Source organism: Gymnodraco acuticeps, unplaced genomic scaffold, assembly GCF_902827175.1.
Source record: "Gymnodraco acuticeps unplaced genomic scaffold, fGymAcu1.1, whole genome shotgun sequence".
Lineage (NCBI taxonomy): Eukaryota > Metazoa > Chordata > Actinopteri > Perciformes > Bathydraconidae > Gymnodraco > Gymnodraco acuticeps.
Genome location: NW_022990526.1, coordinates 661,085 through 682,027, shown reverse-complemented (window position 1 = coordinate 682,027; position 20,943 = coordinate 661,085). Strand labels below are relative to the sequence as shown.

The window sequence follows — 20,943 nt, the reverse complement described above, 5'->3', positions numbered from 1 at the left end:
ATCTTTGAAATTGACAAACATCATATGTGTACTTCGTGGCACAATTCAAACGGAATCGAAAGATAATCTTGCTCTCTCCATTGACTTCAATACATAATTTTTTCGAAATAAGGTCCCATGGAGGTCCACCGGAAGGGGAGGGACTTCGCCACTCTATTACAGAGATTTCCGGTCAATCGGTTCTCCCTTCAGAACAAAATTACATGAAATTGTTCTTGAACAACTTTTAACTAAAGCACACAAATATTGTGTTTGTTATTACACCAACCGCTTTTATTTTTTTATTTTACGGCTTCAATAACACATTCTTCATAGAATTCATGTTTTATTAATCTGATTAGGTGTTACATTTCTTTCAACAACTGGAGGACTTCCTTTTAAATAGACTGTTAACGTACTTGACTATAGTTCTTGTAGAATTGTGCTTATTTTGAGCTAAAAGGTGTCAAATATAACGCTAAGATCACGCTTTTGTGTCCTTTTGTAGTCAATTTCCTGTTGTTTGTCTTGTCTTACCCCGGCTGATACTGTTTTAATTTGTAAGGTAAAATTGTAAATCTGTAACCCTGTAAGGCATGGGTCGGCAACAGGCGGCCCGCAGGCCATTGTTGGCCCGCCAGCAATAATATTTGGCCCGTAATTTTGAGAATCAAAAATAAAATATTATTTTGAGATTTTTTTTTTTTTTTAACAACATAGGACCGAGAGTCGCACATTAGGGTTTCCGTTAGCCGGTAATCACCGGTTTTTATCTGGTAAAATTAATTAAAACCCGGTAAATTCTAAACCTGCTGGTCAAAATGTCTGGTAATAATTAGGGCTGCGCCGATCGATCGGCCGCCGGTCATTATCGGCCGATATTCACTCTTAATAGTTTGATCGGTGCTCTCTATGAAGGCCGATCAGCAGAGCTGGATCTGATCGATATGGATATAAACGCGAGTGAAGTATAACCGGACCCGAGAGAGAGATCAGATCAGCTGCTGCATAATCACCTGAAGCCCCGCCCACTGTTTAGCGCGCTGCATGAGAAACTGACGGGCTGTCAGGAGAGAGAGGGAGGGAGAGGGGAAAAGAGAGGATCCGTTTCTCCCGTGTTATTATCCAAAGTTAATGTAAACTTTTGAATAATGTACTTCATCTACTACAAGTAGTTTGTTTGAATGTAATAATTATGTTGTTTGTTGTTTGTGGAATCATTTATTGAAAAATGAATCTGAACTTTTCGATCTGTAACGATTATAAACTGAAGCAATATAAAAATGACTCCCATTAACTGAGTTTTAAACATCAGCATATCCTGTCATAGTCCGGTGATTACCTGCTAACGGAAACTCTGCTACACCATTCTTATTATTATTATTGAAACATGACCGGTAAGTTTCAAATTTGTCCGGTAAAATAAATGATGTCCCGACATACATTCATAATGTCAGCGGAGGGAGGGGAAGCGGCGCTGTGGAAGAGCAGAGTGGCGAGGGAGAGCTGTCATCTTCCCTTTACAAGCTTCATCAAACATGTATTTATCGTGTGATTTTGGAAATACAAGTTCCATATTCTGAAAGCCAAGACTTTGTTTATTTAAAATCAAACGAAACACTCAAACCCTGAAAAACTAGTTTTTTACGCAAATCCACGTTTATTTTGAAATGAGCCGTTGCGACTTCCGACTGATTTCGATAGAGCGGGTCACATATGGCAAATGTGTGGTTGTGGGGAACCAGGTCAATTAAAGTACTTATTTAACTATTAAATACATTGAGTTTGAGTAAAATACTTGGTTACTGATTAATTTAGGTTATAAGAGCCTATATTAAATTGCAAAGCAAAACATGCTGTAATTGATTTATTTTGTCCTTTGATATTTTTTAAAGGTTTTCAACCTGAAAGAATCCTAATGTGTCCTTGAAAAGTTGAAATAAAGAAAAGGAAAAAGGATTCCAGTTGTCCCTCAAGCCTCTTAAATGTGGGCAAACACTCAAATAAATGCCAAAAACCCAGAGAACTTGACAATACTTATCAGAATAAAAGTATGTTAAATAACACTGCTACCGAGTTAATAACTCTACTTTACTCAGTGGAGGCTCGTCCATTGAGGAAAGGGAGGACCATCCTCCCTAACATTTCAGAGAAAAATTTACTTTGAAAAGAACAATAAATACACCTCAATTTAAAAGATAAGTGTTAAAATACAGATAATAGCCCTGGCTTTGGGACTGAAATGGGGCTAGAGAGGACGAGCCTCCCTTTGGGCGGGTCTAGCCAGAGGCTCTGGATTGGGCGCCTATATCATCAGTGAACCAATCAGCGGATCTGACTGCGCATCAGAGTGTTGATGGGGAAGGTTATCAGCGATATCAGAGTTTTTTTTCTGAACCGGGGAATAGGGGCGCTGCGCCCTCTTACCAAAATCAATTCCTTGAACTAGGCTTTGATTATGTTCTGGCCCGCCATCTTGTGGCTCAGCAAAAAATTGGCCCGAGGCCAAACTTACTTGCCTACCCCTGCTGTAAGGTGTCCTTGGGTGTTATGAAAGGCGCCCCCCAAAATAAATGTATTATTATTATAGCCGATAGCGCTCTTATTTTGAAAAAACCGTCAGAGCGGAAGTGGCATGCTACTGGGGAAACAGACAGTGGAGTAGAATATAAGTGAGACAGAAGTCCTGCTGCTATATCTCCTAAATACAGACAAGATGGAAAACGCATATATCGACAGTTTAATTCTGAAGCTCCACGATGTGGACGCGGTGAAGTTCGGGGAGTACAAGCTGAAGAGCGGCATGATGACACCCATTTATATTGACCTCAGGGTGCTCGTGTCCCACCCCAAGCTCATGAACCAGGTAAACACGTGTTGCATGTCCTCGCTCCCGCACAGCATATGATAACCTTAGAAACGAACAAACAGCACAAAGCTACATTATCCAAATACAAAAGGTTGTTATAATGACGCTAAAATGTACGTCTCCTCAGGCGTGTTGAAGTGAGGTGTTAACGATGTGGTAATGTGTGTATCGACAGCCTAAAAGTCCAACAATCACGATAAAAGACCTCCGTTTTTCTTTATTTTAGAACAATACCGTTTATGCAAGTTGAAACCTATGCCTAATTTGATTGTATATTCATATGGGCTTCCCCTTCTGTGAATATGGTCTTTATTATAGTTAACTCTACCACAAAAACAGTAACTAAAGACTCAAATGATCCAGAAGTTGAATAAACTATTCTATGACGCTATCAGAAAAATTGGATATTTGTTAATGGCAGTACTTGGCTATTTCATCATGTTCATTTAACGTAGTAGTCATTACAAGGTTCCACCAAAGAGCAATTGTTTGGAAATGTATTACCTCTAAAATGCACTCCAAATATTCATAAGCCATTTTTATAGTTACCACATTATCACACAGTATATCAGGTGTCACATTTTAAACTGTGGTGGGGAAACATTTAAGTTTATTAGATGTTGTAGAATTCCATGTGACTTCATTGTTGTGTAGCCCTTACCTCAAGACTGCAGTAGTATGGTCTGACTCTTGATTCCTTGTTTGTTTGCAGGTTTCAAGTCTCATCTACGAGCGAGTGCAAGAAGAGGGGCTTCAGTTTGACTCGGTGTGCGGGGTCCCATACACAGCCCTGCCTATGGCCACAATCATCTGTTCCAGACATGAACTGCCTATGCTCATCAGGCGAAAGGAGGCCAAGGACTATGGTTAGTGACAAGCTTAGTTAGTAACAAGCTTTTTTTGTAACATTTAGGAGTATTCACGTATTTTGTCTAATCAGAATCGTCCTATTTTGACAATCTGGATAGTAACATGTATAAAAATGACGGTTATTTAAAATCACAGCGACTTGCTCTTTATGTATAAAAGGATCCATATTGGGATGTGTTTGTCCTTTATGGTACCGTGATACCATTCGGAGATTCACAAAGCGAAACATAGATGTTACATCCCTGAAGCCCATTTGTTACCTGACAAAAAAGGCATTAGCACCCACTAACCGCTGTCTTTTGTTCTGAGTGGGAAGGTTACAATTGGCATTCATTCCTGGGACAAATTACTATGGGTCATGGGTATTTATCGACTCTAGCCACGTTTGGCAGTAATGAAAACACGACACATGCAGACATGCCAATTCGGTCCTTTTCCTGGGCCCCTTTGTCTGACAAAGTTAAAGGGAATACACTATAGATTAAAACAACAGGGATTTGGCAAGTAATTATAATTTAGAAATGTACAACACATTTAACTAATGTTAGCATATTGACAGAATTGTTCACTTTAACTTGCCTATTTTCATAAAACACTCTTCATTCAAACTTAACAGAAACAAAATCAATAAATCTAAGTCTTTGCCTTGTCACAACTACCAACTCCGCTTTGAGTGTTTGAAATAGGAAAATATGAAGTAACATATATTAAAAAGAGAAAACCGACATTACTGCCTTTAACTGTTTACTAAACCTGCTGTAAGAGCCAGCATACTCGTCTACTGGCATTCTATTAGCAGTATACGCCCTATTTTTAACCAGGTTTTCTCATATTAAAAACACCGGTATATTCCTGCTAATTTTGTTTAAAAGTGTATAAGATAAGAGGCACTATAGTCTAAGACTAATAGTAATAAAAGCTTTTTGAGGGCTGATTTGATTGTAGGTAAGTGAATTATGGCCATTGTGCAGTTGCTGTTAGTTTGGTTGAATAGTGACTAATAATGCTCCTTATGTAACCCCTCTAGGAACCAAGCGTCTGGTGGAGGGCTCATTTCAGGAGGGGGATATATGTCTGATTATTGAAGACACTGTGACCAGCGGCAGCAGCATCCAGGAGACCGCTGAAGTGCTCTACACAGGGGGGCTGAAGGTACAGAATCAGAAACTACAGTAGAAACCATGACTTGTCTGAATTATCACTGTAGAGGTCATCAAGTACTGTAATAATGAAACAAAGTGCAGCAACCATCTTTTTTCCCCCCTTCTAGGTGACGGATGCCGTGGTGCTGATGGACAGAGAGCAGGGCGGTGTGGAGATGTTGGCTTCTAAGGGCATTCGGCTCCATCCCATCATCCCCATGTTCAAGCTGCTCAACGTGCTGCTGGCAGCCGAGCGCATCGACGCCAAAACAGCACAGAGCGTCCGCGAGTTCATCCTGGACAACAACACTTTCAGGTACAGTCCAAACGTTTTCCAAACTAAGATGGCGAGGATAGGTGTTGTGTTTTTAATTCACACCTTACTGCTAACATTAGCTACTTCCTCTCCTCTTTCAGCCCCAAGAAGGAGAACAGCAATGGAGTTTCTGCGACCAAAAAGCTGTGTTTGGAGCAGACGACGGAGCTGAGCTACGCAGAGAGAGCCAAACTACCAAGTATGTAGGCTTTCAAGCATTTATTTATTGAAAAGGGAGACGGCACATTAATAAACATTTCTGTAAATGTGCCAGACGTAGCAAGGAGGCTATTTTTCATCTCTAGTCCTGGACAGATGTTGTACGTCGACCTAAACAAATCTTACATTTAAAATAACAAGTAATACAGTCACTAAAAACATGCAATATACAATACTGGAAATGCTATTAAAGATCAACAAAACAAAACATGCATATTAACAATATTTCTTTGCAAGGTGTCTTCCAACTTCAAAGAAAAACCCTTCCAGCCTTTTCATTCATTTCAATTATCTTTTTAAAGGACTTTTTACATTGTTATTCTTCATTTCAAGTCATATAATTTAGATAGCGTCATTTGGTGCCTTTTCATTCATTTCAATTATCTTTTTAAAGGACTTTTTACATTGTTATTCTTCATTTCAAGTCATATAATTTAGATAGCGTCATTTGGTGCCTTTTCATTCATTTCAATTATCTTTTTAAAGGACTTTTTACATTGTTATTCTTCATTTCAAGTCATATCATTTAGATAGCATCATTTGGTGCAAATGGCATGTTGATAAAAAGCTCTTCATCCAGTCTCTCCCCTTATTGTCTGCAGACGTCCACCCTCTGGCGGCGAAGCTGCTGAACATCATGGAGGAGAAGAGCTCCAACCTGTGTGTGTCCTTAGACCTGACAAGCAGCGAGGAGCTCCTGCAGCTCGCCGACTCCCTGGGCCCCCTCGTCTGCATCCTGAAGACCCACGTAGACATCCTGAAGGTCAGTGAGACCAGGCCATACTGAACACGAAGAATACTGACGGTTTATTCTGAGATTTAGAACATTATAAACAAACCAAATAAAGGCCTTAAATCTCAGATTAGTTTTAAAGTTAAAAAGAAAATAATAACAGCTGAAATATTTATTATACACATAAACTGAAAATTAGTTTGTCCAAACATACTTTGTTAAAAAGCAGACAAACAATTTCTCACTTACAGTTTAAATGAAACAAGAGACAGTCATGCCATTAATCTTAAAGCGTCTTTTTTTGTTTTTTTAAAGATGTATAGATGTAATAAATAATTATAATAATAAAAAACAGCTCGAATAATTATGATTTAAAAAAGGATATAAACATATAAAGGGGATACAAAAAAACCAAGACACTTATTTAGAGTTAGATTTAAACTGGTTGCATTATATTAACATATGTGTATTCATTTGTCTAATAACAGGACTACACAGCGGGTTTCACTCAGAAACTGCAGGCTCTGGCTGAGAAACACAACTTCCTCATCTTCGAAGATCGCAAGTTCGCTGACATTGGAAACACAGTCAAGCATCAGTATGATGGTAATGAGCATATTTTTGAAAAACGTATAACTTTTTTCTTGTGTCTATTGTAAGTATTTTAACAGTATGCTAAAAGAAACATAGTAGAAATAAAAGAGTGCAAGACAATTCATCTTGAGCTGGCTCTTAAAATGATGAACACCCTCAACCTTGTGGGAGGCTCTTCCTCAGTCATAGGCTGTAATAATAAAAAGACGCCTCTCTGCGGGTCTACATTTTTCTTTAGCTATGAACTAAGGCGCAGTACCAGAAGACCTGAGCTTTCTAAAAGGTTCATCATTTAAAAGCAATACTGACAAATTGCTAGGAACCAGACCATTAGCAGCTCTAAAATCTGTGACTTTTTCTCCCCCAGGTGGTGTGTACCAGATTTCGTCCTGGTCCCACATAGTGAATGCCCACGTGGTGCCGGGCCCCGGGGTGGTGCAGGGCCTCGGTGCTATAGGGAAGCCTCTGGGCCGTGGCTGCTTGCTCATAGCACAGATGAGCTCCCAGGGATCTCTGGCTACTGGGGAGTACACCCAGGCTGCGGTAAGCAATGTCTCTGCAACTCTAATGGTGCATTTCCACCATGGCGCTGTTTAAAGGAATGGTATGCTCATGACACTCATTTAAAAAAAATTATCATCCGATAAAACAGACCAGTCTCTGCCAGTCTTTCTTTTTTCTTTTTTTTATCCGATGACATTATCAGTGATTTTAAACTGATTAATTACCGAAATAACATCAACACTGTGGGCGGCGCCATTTTACCGGACGTGACGTAAACCATGCGGAACAATCCACGGAATGCTCGGTTCCATCTGTTGCCAAAAGGTAAGCGTAGGAAGTTCGTTCGGAGGCAGTGGCTAGCGAAATGTGGCCGGCCCGAACCGAAAGATCCACAGGCGCATGTATGCAGCGAACATTTCAAGTTTCCGGACGACTACTCTGAGAGTATGATGAAACATAACATGGGATTTATTGAACAACCATTACTTAATGGAGATGCAGTACCATCGGTCTTTCTGGTGTCATCACCGACCAGGACACCAGTTCGGCCAGTTGAGAAATCGCCCTCTGCAAGTGTGAAGCGACGGAGGACCAGAAGTAGTGCTCGGAGTAAGAATAAGGTATGTTATAGCGCATTTCCATTGCAGCGGGTAGCCCCGTTTAAACGTCCTTTATCGTCCAGGCCAGGCCAGTTTTTGGTGGCCTTTCCATATAGCGTAGTACCGGCTAGTGGGTATTTTCCCCCAGTTTTTCCGGCCCCATAAAATCGTGGTTCTAGGGCCAGGGACAACGAGGCTGAGTATGCTAAACTAGAGAGGGAATCGCTATCAAGGGTGGTACTACATGCATACATATCTAGTAATCAAAATCATTGTAGGCTATTTACTAAGTAGGCCTACATTGGGGTTGTATTGTTTGCCTTTTTAGAAAACTTTATTTTATATTATTTGGGAAGTACATGATATACACAATTGTATTGTTTGCCTGTAGTTGGCCTTTTAATTAATAAAATATTTGAATTTGAAGTTTTGTAGATGGGGATCTTTTGGAATTATCTAGTGTTTGTAATTGTCCGGCGACGTTTCTCAGACTGTCCAGACTGCTTTAATTCTCTAGCTTAAATCAGTAAATGTTCTAAAATGTTTGCTGGGGCCCTGACAATACATTAGCAGACAGGAATGTCAGTATTGCCATCATTTAGGCCTGATGACTAGTGAGACAAGCTTCCCTTTTCCATTTTGCCTTTAGCCCCCCCCCTCCCGGCATTCATGTATGTTCTTGTAAAAATGAGAGACATTTTGGATACAACATCCCTACAAGGTTTTATATTTTTCATTTCAGCTGTTAGAAACCCTGCTCACACCTAAAAGTGACAATGCACCGACTGCTACAGTGTCAAACCCGGGCCAAGCTGCAGTGCCATACATGCCAGAGGCACCACCAGAGGCACATTGTAAATGTTGCAAGCACGCAAATCCAGTGTCAACAAATGGTAAGTCTGGAGATTTTCTCCAAAAATGACATCAATAATGTATCGTTCCCGTGAAGGACACTGGAGCTGTGGTTTGTCAGACTCGCCTTTAAAAAAAAAAATGCTCTAACACTACATACCAAGAATGTGTGGCAAATAACATATTTTGAGTATGCAAATAATTTAATTTTCCACCAAAATGTCAATATTTTTCTGTTTTTCATGCAGACTTACCATTTTCTGAAAAAATTAAAATAATTGACCTATCTACTACCATCCCCACATTCCTCGAGTGAATGTTAGTGATCATTTTTTTTAAGATAACATTGACATGGTATTTGATTGGAGTGGACCAACTTGACAACTGAATATAGAGGCCTAAATAGATGATTCAGGAATTTGTCTCCATTGTGAGATGCAAAGAAGTTGTTCTGTTCCCTTTCCATTGGTCAAGTAAGTGTTATGTTTTAAAGGAGTGTAGACTGTAATGCGTATATTTTTAATGATGTGGTCCACCTGTGGAGGGTGAATTGAGGTGGGCAGATGATATCGCATGACAGCACCTTGTTACATATATTGCATTGATCTTCTCTGTATCTAGATTGTGCCATTACATTTATTATTTTATTTGCACTTACAGATATGTCAGTGCAGACCGACATGGATGATATGATACGTGCCATTGCAGTGGACCACACCTATTTATCAAACTCGAAGAAGGATGCAAGTGCATCAACGCAACCACAACCATCTCCTGTGTCAAGTGCAGCTCAATCTTTCAACAGTCCTGCAGAGGTACGTGCTTAATGGACTTCTCAGAATGACAACCTGATAGGAGTGTTCAACATTTTCGTCAATACTTTTGAACTCCTTCAGTGTATCAAGATAGGTATTGATGCTATGTTTGATAATTGACCATGGCTTGGGCTATACAGTACTGTTCAAAATTATTAGAACACTTGGAAAATTCATAAAGTATTCATAATTTGGGGCTGCAGCTTGAGTATATTACATTTTATTACCTACAACTTCTAAATATCCAAATGAAAATGTAAGTGACAAAATTAAAATATCACAATTTTAAAATATCATTTAAAATGTGATTTTAAAAATCTTTTAGGTTTTTCACGAAAAATTACTTTAACAATAATCTATGAATGAATTTTCCAAGTGTTCTAATCATTTTGAACAGTACTGTATGTACTGCCATGTGAATTTCTGGTACATAACATGCATGTAGTGACAAAAAAATGAGTGAGAGTGGGACATTTGGATTAACCCCTGGTGGTCTACATGCTTCGTGTATCAAGCTGCACAATGCACAACCAGTTGATGTCAGTTACGATGAAATAATCAACAAAAGTCAATCAAGAGTTTCTTGAATTCAATTGGATTTGATTAGGTATCACAAAAAAAAATATGTCCTCCAATTTTGCTAATTTCACTCTTATTCTTACAGATCTCCATCCCGGGCAACATAAGTCCTCTAGTCGTTACACCAGAGGCTGAACGTCAAATAGATGAGGAGATATTTACCCTGGATGACTGTTTTTGAGATGGAGGATGACGCAAATGATTTGGACTTTGTTACACAAACAGAAACTGAAAGTGAATCGGACAGCGAGTGTGACCCATCTGATGAACATCCTACTAGTACCGATTTCGAACCCATTCAAGCTTTCACTGTACCTGACAACACTGCAGATGAAAGACAATTCATTGTCTTCGAATCTTGTATTGTTAACTTGTTCAGAAAATGCCAGAGAACAGGATGTGCTGCAGAAGTTATGGAGTTTCAGAGAATGTTATCAGGGTCCAGGCTTATTATAAGCACAAAATGTGCTGCTGGGTGCAATTACACTTGGTCATCACAACCTACTTTCAATAGAATGGGTGTTGGTAACCTGCTGTTGTCTGCAGCTATCTTGTTTTCAGGTAACACATATGCTAGGATGCAAGACATCTCAGATTATTTGAAACTCCCCATCCTCTGTAAAAGCCAGTTCTTCGCCTTGCAGAAACGCTACCTCTTTCCTGTTATTAATGAGACGTGGATATCATGTCAGATTGGTGTTATTGATGGCTTGAGCAGGGAGCCCAAAATTGTTTTATCTGGTGATGGTCGTTGTGACAGTCCTGGTCACTCTGCGAAGTATGGGACATATTCCCTTATGGATGAAGATACTGGTCTTATTGTTGATTTTGTTGTGCTTAATAAGGCAGATCCCAGTGTGAAGAACTCCAATGCCATGGAACCCATGGGTCTCAAACAGTGTCTTTCTAACATGAAGAAATGGAACATCTCCATCAACATTCTTACCACAGACAGGCACAAAACTGTTAGAAAGATACTGAGGGTGGAATTTCCTGAAATTACTCACCAGTTTGATCTTTGGCATTTCTGCAAGAGTATCATTAAGAAAATTATCAAAGCCTATGGGATTAAAAAAGCTTTTGCCCCTCTCCTTGGCTGGTTACAGTCAATAAGTAACCACTTCTGGTGGTGTGCAGAATCCTGCCAAGGCAATGTGGAGATTCTCCAAGAGAAATGGGACTCCATTCTTTACCACACAGCCAACATCCATGTGTGGAATGACAAGAAATGATTTCATTCCTGCGAGCATCCCCCACTTGGTGAAGAAGACAGGTCAAAATCATGGCTTTCAGTTGGGTCTCCTGCTCATGATGCTCTCACCAAAGTGGTGAAAAACAAACAAATCATAGCTGATTTGAAGTACTGTGCTTTATATTGCCATACTGGTTATCTGGAAGTCTATCATTCTCTGATCAACAAGTATGTTCCGAAGAGGCAGCATTTTTCTCATGAGGGCATGGCATGTAGAACACAGCTAGCTGCTACCACAACTATGGTGTTGGTCGACAGCAGGCTACAACCAAATCTGGTCAGCCTAGGTATGATGTTGTAGTGCCGAAGTCCTTTACAAACAGGAAAAAGTGGGTTGCAAAAGCAGTAAAAGTTCCAAAAGAACACTGCTATCGTGAAGATATGATGAGGGATGTGGTCCTCATGCGTACCCATGGCTTGGAGAAGTCTCATGTTCAGCTTCCAGAAGTTAATCAAAACATGTTTGATATTGAGAAACCTGAGAAGAGTGAAGTCGTAAATGCAACACTCCAGAATACCCGTTTTAGAAAAAAAAACTCTACCTAAATGCCCATGCTCTGAATATTTTTGAGACATTTTTAGGTGAAAAATCAATTGTACAGTGCCACTTTGATGTTGAAATCAGACTAGGTCTTAAGGGAGCCTTCACTCATTTTATAAGTGATTTTTAGTTTAATTTGACCAATTCTATGGGGGCTGCCATTAACTGAAGATTGTGATGACACTACTAACAGTACAAAGTATGTCATTGTGTAGAAGCATAAAGGAATCAAAACTGGTTGATTCTTTTATGGTAGAAGGCATGTATGAAAAGATTGACTAGTTCTGAGCATTAATGTTTGGATAACATCTTTCTGCAGTTCACCACTCTCACACATAGCTTAGGGCAGTCTTAAAAATGTAAGGGTTGACTAGATTTTGATTGAACTTTTCTGTATCACAAAGTGATTGCACATTATTGTAACTTTATCATGCATGTCATGGAAAGCTTACATCATGAATTTGTGGGCTCTGGTTCATGAATGGAACCACAGAAAACTTTGGCTGGCCTTAAAATATTATTTGTTTGCTGTAACCCTAAAGTGACACAATTAAATGGTAGGTTAAGGTACATGTACATTATTTTATTTCTTTTAGAAAATGATAAAATCTGCATGAAAAATGGAAAAATATTGAATTTTTTGTGGGAATTTATTTTATTTGTCTACTCAAAATATTGTATTTGCCTAACATTTTGAGTAGGTAGGGTTACAGCAAACGAACAATTTCTTCAAGCCAGCCTTATTCATCAGTATTTCCCTGAGAGTGAGGCAAAAAATGAATTTCACATTTTGTTTTTCATATTAATATATATTTAATTAAATGTCCAGTGAGTCGGAGGTGTAACCAAGATTTCCAGGAGGGAAAACATCTTTGAAATTGATGCCTATGTGAATTATCTGGTAGAAAGTTAGTCTGGATACACATTGTCAGTTTCATCAGCCTCTCTGAATCCAGTGTAGTTTTCTTGTGGATCTGGGTATTTCTCTCGTATTACTTTGACAACACAGCTGGGGATAACTTTCCGCACACCTTTGCCAAGCCTTTTGTGACACCACCAAGTGAACTGCCTGTATGCCGCCAATCTGAACGTTCTGAAAAAAAAAAAAATGTTGTGAGTTTCTGTGGCACCTGATTCCTAGAAACTTGTGGGAAGATTGATTTCTTTATTTGATTAACTACTATGGAATTTATTCAACTACATTGTACCATTATTATGTTAGGACTCCTAGCCTACATTGTTCTATAAAGAGTGCATTCTGTAGATATGCTTTTTGATTTTTTTTATCATGGCTATACTTAGTAAAGTTTTGGTTTTGAAAATTATCTGTCGTTGGCCTTCATGTTCTTGCCATGCAATTGTAGACAGAATCCATTTGACACACTTTAGAATTAACAACCATAAACTTCTTATTGAATATGGTCGATAGACAAATACTCCTGTAAATGACAGGTTGTGCAAACATTGCCATGAGATTGAGGATGAAAATAATGTCCTCCTAGAATGTAAACGTCATTATAAAACCTTTGATAACGTCAATTCAATCTTTAATCCAGAACTTCCTAACCAAATAACATGTCTTTAGTTGATATGTCCATTAATAATAATAATAGTAAAGTATATAATGCTAAGAAGAAAGGGCTGTACCCGTCAAATGTACTCACCCTTCATTTATTGGTTCAACCAAACAGCTTTTTCTAACACCACAGTGTCGAATTCCCTGTGTAAACATATGCAATCCACGTCGTCTGTGAACAGTTTATTTTCAAGCTCTTCAAGCTCATGACAACATGTTCATAAGAGGATTGTCCATGGCTACACACCGATCGCAAGTACACCATTCATGTACAGGTCTTCCTACTCGCCTCCCGAAATCAATTGCATGAGTAAAGGGATCGTCTCCAGCAAGATCACCGTGCTGTTCATCCTCATCGTCACTGTCCCTGGATTCCTGACGGTTCTGACTACTTGGCTCGAACCTGTATGGCTGAATTCCCCCTTCCAATCTCTTCACATTGCTAAAAACTTCTTCCTCGGCTGACGAGTCCGAGCTCAAATACTCCGCCATGTTTTCGTGTGTTTACAAAGTGAACGCATGGATGACGTCACGACCACCACGTGACTACTGAAACTGGCCAAAATGGCAGCGCCCTGACGGAATATACAGGTTTTGATAAAAAAGAGCTATAAAATCATTATTTACCGGGGAATATCGCTGATTTCTTCAGAGTATGGTTTAAACATAATGTTTCACTAAATACTGAAGTTTTGAATAATTATCTAATGAGTGGAGCATTCCTTTAAGCGTGCCGCGTCGTGCCGGGCCCGCTTTTGGTTGCGTTTCCACTATGCCTAGTTCCGGCCGGGGGCTACTTTTTCACCTTTTTTCTGGCCCAACAAAATCGTGGTTCTATCGGGGCCAACAAACAGGGCTGAGTCGGGCTGAGTATGCTAAACTAGAGAGAGAATCACTGGCAAGGGGGCTACAACTACAACAAGATGAACATATTTGACCGTGATTTAATTGTAATACACGTTTCAAAATGATGCCGAAGTAACAACATACTGATACCGGTTAGTAAAAACCATGAATTAATGCTTTGACAAGTCTGCAGACAGACGGCAGGCGAAAAACCCTTTTAAAATGCAAGTTTTCTAAATGGAGATATTGCTAACGCAATATATGCTCCAACCGTCCACACTCACAACAACGGCCTATACAAGCGACTGTATTCGCCATGACACAGACAGTCTGTGGTTTGTACTTGTTTAACCTTTGTCTAGTTTCTGAACAGATATGAAGAGCTGTGAGCTCTGAGTGCTAACAGCTAACGGCTGTTGTTTTTCTGGGGCGCTCATTGAAGATGACGTCACGGCTCCGCCTACACTGCGTTACTATAGTTACTACCCCAGTTCCTAAACTGTAATGGAAGCGCAGCATTAAAGTGAGCTGGGCCTAACAAAACCGTACTAAGTTGAGCGAGGCCTGCGGTGGAAATGCGCCATTATAAATTGCAGAGGGCATCAGTCAGGGTTCTCTAATCTACAATCTGTTATCTGTGTCCACAGCTGAAGATGGCCGAGGACCACTCAGACTTTGTGATTGGCTTCATCTGTGGCTCTAAGATCACAAAGAGGCCAGAGTTCATCCACATGACCCCCGGGGTGCAGATGAAGGCTGGAGGTAACTTTGACTTTCATTTTGCTTTTTACTCGGTTAGCTATTTTGTGTATTGCTAAAGACAAACCTCTCATCTACAAAATGACATTTGCATACAACTCAACTGAATTGTCGATTACTTTAAGAAGAGCTCGTATTTTCTCCTGTTGCATTTTTAAGCACTTGTTTTTCCTCCAATGTAGTTATTCCTCTTTAACACCAGGAGGAGCTATAGTACCAGAAATGATTGCTATGCATTTCCATCTATACTCCTCCTCATACTAAACGACAACCTCCCCCTTTCTCTATCCCCCCTCCTCACCCTTTCTCTCCCACCCCTCTCTCACAGGTGATGGGTTGGGCCAGCAGTACACCACGCCAGAGGAAGTCCTCTGCAACAAAGGCTCTGATGTCATCATCGTGGGCCGCGGTATCCTGGAGGCTCCTGATAGGCGGACAGCCGCTGAATTATACAGGAAGTGCGGCTGGCAGGCGTACACAAAGAGACTTGGCCAGAGCGGCCAATAGGAGTTAGGGAGGCATCAATATGTCTTATTTTAACTTAACCTGCCGCAATTAAGGATCTCTGTGGGATGACCGTCTTTTTTTCATTTCCGAGGAACACCAGGGTGCACTAGTTGTATACATAGAAACATATGTAGACTTTTGCAGGACTTACCTGGCTGCTGTGGGGATTTGGACACTTTACTTTGGAGCTAATGTTAATGCACTCTTTTGATTCTGTCCTATTTTCATTACGCTGCTTTACCAGTGTTCTTCTGATTCCTTCCTATGAATAAATTGCAAATCTCGGGGCAGGTTTAAACATATTTGGGGAAATGTTTCAGTATTATTAGGTGCATTATTTAGAATAGGTACGTTTTTTGTTTTGTTTTGTTTGCTGTTGAACTCCCAATTTCCCTGATGGCAATTGTGTTAAATCTGAAATTTGAGGTGTCATTTCCTTGACAAAGACTATAGCTTTTCTTCATCACAAACCTGCCATTCCTGAGTATCCCTTCATATAATTGCCAAAATATTAGACCAAGATCTTAAGCACATATTAGAGTGGGTAAACCTTTTAAATGGATGTATAATATTAAGGTTGCATTTCAGGGAATTTTTGTTGGGTCTTTAATGTTTAACTAGTTCCTGAGTATCAGTATTACAAATATTTTAACAGTTAGTTCATTTCATAGCAAACGGACTGACTTGATCCCAATTCAGTAGAATGATGGATGTCACATCTTTCAAATGTCAAGAGTCCTGACTTGATTTTGCAGCTTTGAACACTTAAATTAATTAATTTCACAGGTGGTGGCTTTTTTTGTTGTTGATTTGCCTCATTGATTGGAATACCCTATTTTTTTACAACTTGCGGTCCATTTGAACAGTGTTTGATATTTATTTTACGACCTGTTCCAATGATACACGTCTGAACTATCAGATTGTTTAAATTACAAGATGAGAGAAGGCCTAATACGATCAAGTTATTCTAGACAATTTGATGGAGTCCTATGTTTGCCGTCCATATTGTTTAACTTACTGAGGTGACATCCATTTTTTTGATAAATAGATACAATGTCAGTTATAGAGTGAATGATCCCAGTTGTTCTGCATTGTTTATTGTCCGTCAAGTTAAAAAACAAGTTCTATTAATTAAAGAGAGAATTGTTTTCCATTTGTGACACAAACATTTAAACGTTTTGTAAATGTGTCCTAGAGCCACGACAGTTATGCTGTTATTAGGCCTACATGCAGGGATATGGTTATCTTGATTTAATGCTTACATTTAAAGTTTCTTATACATTGATACCTGGTTTGGCTTTTTCTCTCCATGTACTTTCATATTATGACTAAAAGAAGCAATAAAATGTCTTAAGTATTACGGACTATTTCCAATAAACATTGTGTTGAAAAACCTTTTCCCCAAGTTTTTTTTTAATATGGATCCCTTGCTGTACACATACATATTTTTTGTAATGAAGATTTTTTTATAATGATGTTCTCTGTGAAGAAGTCAGATGACATTTAATATCAGTTTTTCTACCTTTTGTATATTGTTTTTCATTCACAATTTGGATATCCTTGAATGGTGAGGCATTTTCAGCTTATGACAAATTCTAAACAACGTAGTAATACTCTTAATACTTTTTATTGTTATTCTAGACTTCCTTTTAATGGGTTTACTGTTTTTTAAATGTTATTAATCTTGCATTATAATACCTCACGTTAAACGTTCCTTAATCTTCTCTGTAATGTGCCTGCTAAATGTTGCGGCACTTGAAATGAATTGTTAGTCGTTTTCATTAGTCAAACTACAATTCCCATAATGCAATCCTTTATTGGACAAGCTTGTCTCTTTCAAACTCAAGTAAAACAATCATTTTTAAGACTTTGTAAAGACCAGTCAGTTTTCACAATGAGCAGCACTTATACTACCAATAAAGAGTCAATGGAGGGTTGTATCTGTCAAATTGAAAGACTGTCCCTTCAATCAAAGACATGCAAGTAAGTTTGCAGAAATAAAAGATACAAGCCGCAGAGCAGTCACAAGAGCTCTGATTGGTTCGCTGTCATTGTTCATGTTGCATGCAAGAGGTTTTGATCAGTTAGCTAATTATATTTGTTCATTTCAATCACCAATATTGTTCTCTCTGAGTGATTTAACAATCCATGCACACTGAATGTTCCGACTATTAAATCATTTAGAATTATCCATAATTAATTACTTTCGGTTTACAGGCCTTTAACAACCGAGTGGTGTAGTGTCGACGCATCGCAAATGGTGCCTTGACAATAAAGCAATGAGACTTTCTGATTGGATTCTGGTAAAATAGAAAGTAATCCCTGCAAACACACATTCATGATACTTCCCACGTTTTATTCAGCAGGATAATATTACCACTACTTTGTGATTTTTCGGCAGACGTTAAAGTTAACGCTAGGCTATAAACGGGTTACTTCACTGTTGCATGGCTGCATATTACCTTCGCTAAACTAAAGGCGTTCCTGTGTGAGCGTGTTGACGTTTTGCTATCTCTTTTAGCCACTTGTTAGCAACAACCGTTTTCATGACACATAGAAGCTTCGGACATTCATGTGTGGGGTAATTACTGACATATTTTATGTTAATCTATGTTTTAACAATAGATCTTTTTTAAGACATCTAACCACAAACACTTTCATAAAACATTGACCTTCGAGACGAGGGAACCGGAAGTGGTAAAAGTTATTTCCAGGTTTTAAGACTTGTTTCTGCATCCATCTCAATTGCTGATGTCATCATTAATTAAAGTTTTAATCCCCTGATTTCCTGTTTGGGGACATATTTGTGGCTACATCACTGCTCACCTCATTAGGGTGGATCTCCCTTTAAATGGCAGTTTGAACCCTGGGCATTTCCCCTCCACAACACCTGGAAGATTCCACATGGAGCCATGTTTCCAAAGTTGTCAGACAAGGTGAGCCACCCATCAGCAGAGAGTCATTTGCAAGGCATATGATATGGAAATAATGCATGAACAGGCGCTGAATTGAGTCGGCAGGTAGCGACGTTACAATGCGCCTTTTTACACATCATCGCAGGCACAAAGGTCAGACACGTTGCCCAGCAAAGAGGAGGAGGAGGGGGGGGGAGGGAGGGTGTTTTAGATGGAGGCAATGGGTGGGTAGGTACATGGATTGTGTGTGTGTGTGTGTGTGTGTGTGTGTGTGTGTGTGTGTGTGTGTGTGTGTGTGTGTGTGTGTGTGTGTGTGTGTGTGTGTGTGTGTGTGTGTGTGTGTGTGTGTGCGCCAGACACGCACTCACACACACACACCCCTCCCCCTTTATGTCAATATTGGATCAGAGCAACGCACCGTGCGACAGGTGTCCGTGAGCGCCCTGAGGATCCTCTCTGTTGGTTCATCCATGAGGGGTGGGGGGAGAGAGAGAGAGAGAGAGAGAGAGAGAACATGTAGAGGTATAAAAGGTGTATACCTGTCACAAACCGCACACATGCAGTGCGCGTAAAAGGTGAGCCAAACCTGACCAAGCTTGAGCATTTTGGCCTCCACCGCTCTTCTTCTTCTTCTTCTTCTCCTAAAGGTAGGCTGCTTTTCATTGACTCCTACTTTCCTTCCATTCTTACCAATTTGAATATTTTCTTGGTGTTCTAACTTCTTCCAAATGTTCTTCCAAAGGTTACCCAACAGCGATGAAGACAGCTGTTTCCACCTCTCTGGATCATCGTGACACACTGGTAGTTTTTGTGACTTTTTCATGTCCGTATTTGCTTCACGTTGAGCCTCACGTACAATACCTGAAGATTAAGTTTTGTTCGTTCGGCTCGCGTTATGCAGGTACGGGTTGGCAACTGGAAAAAGACACAAAGTTTGTTTTTCATGGGAGCATCACTGCTGCTAACATTGTCAAGTCTCAGTTCAGACAAACAAGGGAGGGTTGCTTTTTGGTTGGGTTATTTTAAAGTTTGTTTAAGGAGGTTATAGGGTTCCAAAATAGGTAAGACAAGTCTTGAAAGTCTTATAAATCTTATATAAATAAAAAGTGTAGACATGTTAACAAAAACACATTAGCCATGAGGTCATGACTCATAACCATTGCTTTGTCTAAGATGACTTGATAGCAGCGTAGTTTCACCAACTGAAGCACCAGGTGTACAGGATTTTCACTGAATAGTCTTATTTGCATACAGCTGGCAGCAGACAATGCTCCAAACAAAGCCAGCCTTGGACAACACGTCATCTGACTACTGGAGTTACAATCATTGATCAAAGGCAAATTAGATAAGAAATACCTGGAACTCATTTGAGTTGCAATTTTTAAGGATTATTTGTTTAATAGGTGTGTCAAGCAACGAAAAGCATAGAAAGGGGAAAATAGTTGATTGGATCAGAGATCATCAAAGTTCATAGAATACAAATATGCAGTTTAAATCTAATATGTATTTTCTTGTTTTCACAGAAATGTTTTTCTTTAAAGCAAGATAACGAATCCCAGTCTTAATACTCCATATGTTCATGTTAAACCTGCTTTCCTCTGTTGGGGTCAATAATGATACTGCAAACAACACTGATAAAGCCGTAACTGTCATTGGGAACTGTCCAAGTGATGGTCATACTGTTCTTTATTTCAGCCTGCGGTTATACTCGCCTTGATGTGCCTGTTTGAACTGGGAGATAGCATATCTAACGCACTGAAAATGTTGACATTTACAACAACACGCATGATAATCTCTCTATCTCCCTTCGGTGCCTTTTTCGCTAATCATTTTCCCGTTAGCACATTCATGTTGTCAGGATGTGTTTTCCACTGGGGGCCTATTCATTACTGTCCATCTCCTACGTCACAAAGTGAGGCTGCAGGCGAGCACCGGGGAGCAGAGAGATGGGCTTCATGGGAGGTTATGTTAACCATTAACTAAACATTAACCACACACAAACACACGTACACCAGATATCTGATATGGGCCATCTGCTATGTGGATGCTCTGATGCAATATTCAGCCAACGCACTTTAACCGTTCATTAAATGTATAATGTTAAAGAGTACATCTTCCGTTCAGTTTTCTGTTTAATTTAAATTACCACTTTTTAGTTTTTTTTATCTGGCTTTTTGATGACAAGTCAAAGTGGTTTGGGTTCCAGACAATACATTGATCATTTTGGTTTTACAAATACACTTTTTCACCTTTCAAGAGAGTAAACTGCCATTTTACATTACAGGTAAAGCTGTCTTTCGAAAGCAAAGCTAAAGCTGCGTTCTTAATCTCGTAGAAAAAACATCTACATCCAGATTTACAGTTGCAAAACACATTTCACACACATAATTGATTACATTCCCTGATCAATTAAGCATTAACTAATTGTTTTTGAAAAAATCCCCAAATAGGTTTATATGAAGAAAATAGGCGTGAT

The 20,943-nt window shown here is 39.4% G+C and overlaps 2 protein-coding genes across 2 annotated transcripts; both read left to right on the top strand.

Moving 5' to 3' along the window:
- The first annotated feature begins 2,607 nt into the window (after window positions 1–2,607).
- On the top strand, window positions 2,608–16,947 carry umps (uridine monophosphate synthetase). The gene is made up of 10 exons (XM_034227252.1): window positions 2,608–2,845; window positions 3,561–3,714; window positions 4,746–4,870; window positions 4,989–5,176; window positions 5,278–5,375; window positions 5,998–6,158; window positions 6,617–6,734; window positions 7,090–7,265; window positions 14,934–15,048; window positions 15,374–16,947. The coding sequence occupies exons 1-10, from the start codon at window positions 2,696–2,698 to the stop codon at window positions 15,550–15,552; spliced, it is 1,464 nt and encodes a 487-aa protein (XP_034083143.1). The 5' UTR covers window positions 2,608–2,695; the 3' UTR covers window positions 15,553–16,947.
- On the top strand, window positions 7,785–13,189 carry LOC117553364. Its single transcript, XM_034227253.1, has 4 exons — window positions 7,785–7,846; window positions 8,568–8,718; window positions 9,338–9,492; window positions 10,157–13,189. Exon 4 carries the CDS (start codon window positions 10,218–10,220, stop codon window positions 11,301–11,303), a length of 1,086 nt encoding a protein of 361 aa, XP_034083144.1. The 5' UTR covers window positions 7,785–7,846; window positions 8,568–8,718; window positions 9,338–9,492; window positions 10,157–10,217; the 3' UTR covers window positions 11,304–13,189.
- Window positions 16,948–20,943: the final 3,996 nt, after the last annotated feature.